This window comes from Gasterosteus aculeatus, chromosome 5, assembly GCF_964276395.1.
Source record: "Gasterosteus aculeatus chromosome 5, fGasAcu3.hap1.1, whole genome shotgun sequence".
NCBI classification, from domain to species: domain Eukaryota; kingdom Metazoa; phylum Chordata; class Actinopteri; order Perciformes; family Gasterosteidae; genus Gasterosteus; species Gasterosteus aculeatus.
This window is the reverse complement of record NC_135692.1, coordinates 14,626,106-14,631,284: the sequence shown is the minus strand read 5'-3', so window position 1 is coordinate 14,631,284 and position 5,179 is coordinate 14,626,106. Positions and strand designations below refer to the sequence as shown.

Here is a 5,179-nt window from a genome sequence, read left to right as displayed (position 1 = left end):
GCGGGATGCCCGGGCTGCAACGTTCAGGGCGCAGAGAAGCTTGTGTCGACATTGGTGTCTGTCGCCCCGGAATGTTTCGTTCGGGTGAATTACGGCGTCTTCACGTGTGACCGTCGTACGTTTTGAATACAATTGAACAACAAATATATTCAGCACTGAGACAACGACCGTTAGTCAGGTAATCAATACACATTTCTAGCCAAGACTGATCCTAATCCTATTCCTTAGATGTGTTTTCTTCTTCTTTTGCTTGGTTATGGTGAACTATGGACGTTGGTTGATTGGCAAGTGAGTCATTTTTTTCCTGACGTTTATCTTGTTTGAGCATTGGTTCATGTTGTGGTTATTACAATTTGTAATAGTATAACTAGAATATAATAATTTCTTGCAGGTGGTAAAATAATCTAAAGTTTGAACTTTTTCTATATTAAAGAAAGACAAAAGAAACAGCCATGAACAATGAATAGACGTCATAAACCCAGAAACTAAATAGACACACGCATGAATTTAGGGTTTATTGTTGTAACCATAACAATAAGGTGGATCTCTCTTTATTTTAACCATCAATTCAATCATAATTGTTCTTTTTATCACAGGCAATAGTTATAATAGTGCACTTTTTATATTTAAATTATGATACAGACATTTCTTTTTTAAAACACCTTATTCTACTGACCCTTATGAATAGAGAATAGTGTACAATCTTAGCCAGAGTTGGGTCAATGAAAGTGAAAGTGAAAGTGATGAGAGCGATGGGAATGGTGATGGTGAGCAATCAAAGAGTGCATACGGACAGTGTGGCAAACAACTTTATACAGTTTCTCTCGTGACGATGGCTACACAACAGGTGAAGAGGCAAACAGACAGGTCAAAGGGGCAAGGCATAAAACCGAGAGACAAAGCGAATTAGCAAGCCTTTAATGTGTGTGAGATGTGCGATGAGCCTGTCATGGTTTGGCTGTTAGTTGATGAGATATTTCTGGGTCTCTGCACATGATCAGCTCAAAATGCATCTGCTCCAAAGGTTTCAGCTCACGCTCACACACCTTCCAGTTAGAGATAAGTGCAATAAAAGACATGTTAGATACAAACAAAGGTCATCGGAGAAGTCAGATGAGAGCAACTTGTTCGTCCTGCCATCAAAGTCGTCATTCGTTCTTTAAACAAACACTCAAACAAGAGTGACAAAGAGAAATGAAATCTAACAGGTTTGTTGAAGTAGCTGTCGATATATATATATTTTGTTGGCATAAAATCTAGTTTGTAAATGAGCACATGGCACGAGCAACCACATGACTAAACAAACACACATATAAATAAATACAAATAAATAGACGCCTAGGTAAACAACAGATACAAAACCAGAATTCAAATAAACGCAACCGTAGCACTGTGTATCTCTCTGAAAACATTCTGCACTTTCGTTGCATATTGTGCTGCATGGAAGACTGGTGAAGAACATCGACTAGTCTGCCAGAGTGCTGGAGTAATACGCGAGTGTCCGAGGTGCTACGTCCGCTGGCGGGATGCTGCGACTCTCCGGGGGTGAGCGCGGGTGCAGTGATGGACTACTTGGCTTGTGGGGTGAACACTGAAGTCAGGAGCAGGGGGGGGGGGGGGGTCTCGGGGACTCTTTGTTTGCTTCTCATTTTGAAGTCCATGTTCAACAAGGAATTGACATCGCAAGCCTTTAAAGTCCGGCTTTTTGAAAATGTCCGGGGATGAATTTCCTTTAGTTTTTTTTTGTCGTTGCTGTTATATTTTGTTCCGAGTCAGTGTGTGGATATTATGGCGATAGGAGATAAGCGGGCCAGGAATGTTCCTCTCATCCCATCTGGGCACAAACAGCTGTGATGAGGTTCATGGAACTATTCACGCGTTCAAGTGTTTGAATGTTTTCTTTGTATAATTACGTTTCTATTTCTGTTCAAATCAAAAATACTTTTTTTTTTCAGAGCAACAGGGGTCCAAAGCAAACGCCTTAGATGAATTGTTTAATATTGTCTCTGAGTAAAAAGAAAATACAAAAGAATTAAAACATTTAAGTCGAAGCAAATAAAAAGAAAGATAATTTCAGTTTCTCTCTCTGCTGTTATCACTATGCTCCTGACATCCTCCAAAGAAATGTGCAAACAATGAATACAAACTAAATAAAAAAATATTAACTTTTTTTCACATTCACTTACATAGCTTACTTGGTTGGTTTTATTCACCTCAGGAGAAGACACTGCTGGAATTCTCCTGAGGAAATCAGGACCTTTCGTTCGGCTCATCGGCACTCGCTGGAGTGGGAGCAGGTCGCTGACTCTGAGGCTTCATCTGCTGAGATGCGTCTTTAATTATTTCGGTACGGACGGGTATGTTGCTTGATAATGGTATGAGTGCACTGGTTCATTTCATCGAGTTATCTTGAGAACCATCGCAAGACTGTTATCTTTTTGGTGACGGATACTGTTTCACGATGATTTGCTCGTCTAGCCTATCAGGTCATTTTTAGCATCCTTTAGCAGGCTGGTTTGCTAACTGGCATGCACATTAGCACTTTAAAACTCCTAGTTTGATCTGTGAAGCTGTATCTATGATGGATCGCAAACTGCTCATTCATATTACTTTTTTCATTAAAAGGGTGATTCCTTAACACTTGGTTCTCCTTTCAGGATCCAGAAGGTCGTTGAATCTCGAGATGGGAACAAAAGCGTGACGGGGGCGGGGTCTGAACCTTCGCACCTTCATTAACAAGGAAGAAGAGGAGTAGCTGATGGCTGGCGGAGATGCTCGGCGGGGACGTCACACTTGTCTTCCTTCCGGTGAACGTCAGGCTCCCGGCTGCATGCTCTCGCTTTCTGCCCCTACGGTTGGGATTGGGTTCCATTGGAGGACAGCAGACGGGTCCTCTCCTTCGCCGAGCCTCTGCGCTGCAGAACCCCTCCGCTGCCGCCGATGCCTCCGCCGTCCGCCCGGTCGCCCCACTCGCATCTGTCGCCCCCACCCTCGGAGCGCCTGGAGTTTTGGCGGGTGGGGGTTCCGTGGGGCCGGCCGTTCTTCTCGTCTGGGAAGGGGTCAGTAGAGGAGAAAGGGGACAGTAACTGTCGACGTATACATGCTGCTGCAGTCAGTGGACTGAGAGGCAGGTGCGATTTACAAAAGTCATTTTACAAAGAAAAAAAAAAGAACTCCTGCATTAAATAATATTAAGCAGACAGCAGTGGGAGTTTGAGCTTTTCATACACAAACTACTGCTTGAGATAAATAAAACAGCTTGAACCAGAGAATAAATATGCATGTAATCAAGAAGCAGGAACAGGACGCTGCTGACAACAGCAACATCCGGTGAAGACTCAAAAACTATTACAGCCAAAGTATTGGCCATGTGGTTAAGAACCCTTTCAAAACATATATTATATTTGAGATATTTGCCTCGTCATGGAATGAGGTCAGGTAACGGTGTGTTTCAGCCGTCTCACCAGATAGCGCTTGCACCATGGGCTGATCATGGGAGCTGAGAAGCTGGGCCTGAATGGTTTCCACCACTCGTCTGAACCTGCGGCTCGGACCTGGAGTTGCAACGAGGCGACACCACATGATACTTGAGGTTTAGAACCAAAACCACGACTTTAAAATGTTCAGATATTAAGATTATTTTCCAACAAGAACTTTCTTTCTTTCTTAATTCGGTCCGATTGTCTACTCCAAATAAATACAGTAACACACAAATGTCTGAATCAGAGAATAAAAAGGTTAAGGATCTGACAAATATCCATTTTCATGGTTATTTAAGAGTAGGAAATCATTTAAAGGATTTACATTTTAAGAAATATCCGCTTTGTGGTGGAGCGTCAGATAATTGTAATAACTTTATTTATAAAGCTGAAGCCAGCCGCCTGTAAGCGTAAAGACCGGAAACAGGATGAAACAGATTACCTGGCTCAGTTCAACAGCACATAACTATGCGTGTGATCCTTTCTATCAGAACTATCCCCTTAAGTTGGCACTGACAAACTACCCCCATAAGTTTGAATCAGGGGCGTATTGAATGGTTGATGTGAACGAAACGTTCCCCCCTCTTGCCTGAAATGAGGGTGAAGGTCACGCTGTAGATTCCCGTCTCCCTCCTTCCCTCCCTCTCGGTCCTCTCCCGGTCTCGCTCCCTCTCGCCTTCGGAGAAAGCGATGTCCACCTGGAACTTGACGGGCTTCTGGAAGACGGAAGGGCCGCCGGAGGACTTGTACTCGGCCCGAAAGCTGGTCTGCGAGAGAACGCTGTGGCTGAGCGACGGGATCTGTTTGGTAGGGCGATAGAGAAGAAGCAGAGAGACCGACAGACTTACGAGGCGGGAGAGGTGCGGGGGCCAACGTGAGTATAGGGAGACAAAGGGTGAGGGCGAGGAGAAGAGAGAAAGAGTGAGCCATTGGTGAAGGCAAAGTGATCCATCAACGTGCAATAAATGAAATAAAGAGAAAGATGAAACCATAATGGAGATGGCGTGCGTGCAGTGTGAGAGTGCGCGTCGAGGCCTTGAAGCTTTCTACAAACGTCAGATACTCACGGACAGGAATGCGTGGACAATGTCGGCTTTGACGGAACTCAGAGGTTTGTCTCTGATCACCACGAAGATCTGCTCCTCCTTCTCCAAGCCGATGAAGTTCCCGAACCACGACTTCTTAGCCAGCCTGTTGGCCAGACAGAATAAAGCGTACGGTGGGAGCAAGTACGCGGCCACGCACAGACACTCGTACTGGAGGGTGACTTACTCGGGGCTGGATTCTGGCGTTAGACTGGACATGTCTTCTGACGTAGGAACTGAAAGAGACAACTCATATTAAAATGTCATATTTTTCTACAATATTAGATCTTGAGCTGCAAGCGAGGGAGAAAAAAAAAAGAGTTTAGATCCTCGTATACAGATTTGTTCTATACATGCAGAAAAAGAGTGTTTAAAGGAAACCTCTGGAAAATGATCCGTAGCGGCGCCGACACCGACCGCCACATTATAGGAGGCAAACGGCAAAGCTCACCTTGCAGTTTGCGGCGGTGGAAGCGGGGCGAACCCAGCAGGTTGTTCTTGAAAGAATTGAGGCGAGTCCTCCAGTGGGCGGAGCTGCTGGCCGCCATGCCGCTTCCCCCTCCGGGGCTGGAGGGCGGGGTCAGGGACAGCGAGCCCACGCCTCCCCCTCCCTCC

At 45.1% G+C, this 5,179-nt stretch overlaps 1 protein-coding gene across 9 annotated transcripts in view; it reads right to left on the bottom strand.

Annotated features, from left to right (window-relative positions):
* Positions 1-500: 500 nt before the first annotated feature.
* brsk1a (BR serine/threonine kinase 1a) overlaps positions 501-5,179 on the bottom strand; it is a 13,482-nt gene continuing 8,803 nt past the window's right edge. For 5 of the 9 annotated variants that reach the window (XM_078103669.1, XM_078103671.1, XM_078103670.1 and 2 more), the window contains 6 exons: positions 5,016-5,179; positions 4,752-4,800; positions 4,547-4,670; positions 4,069-4,279; positions 3,468-3,554; positions 501-3,064 (listed from right to left, as the gene is read on the bottom strand). The exon at positions 5,016-5,179 is cut by the window's right edge. In XM_078103669.1, the coding sequence (XP_077959795.1) occupies positions 2,850-3,064; positions 3,468-3,554; positions 4,069-4,279; positions 4,547-4,670; positions 4,752-4,800; positions 5,016-5,179 (850 nt within the window). In that variant the 3' untranslated portion in view covers positions 501-2,849. Of the gene's footprint in view, positions 3,065-3,464; positions 3,555-4,068; positions 4,323-4,546; positions 4,671-4,751; positions 4,801-5,015 lie in introns of all 9 variants that reach the window. The other 4 variants (XM_040176147.2, XM_078103673.1, XM_040176148.2 and 1 more) reach the window with 2 other exon arrangements.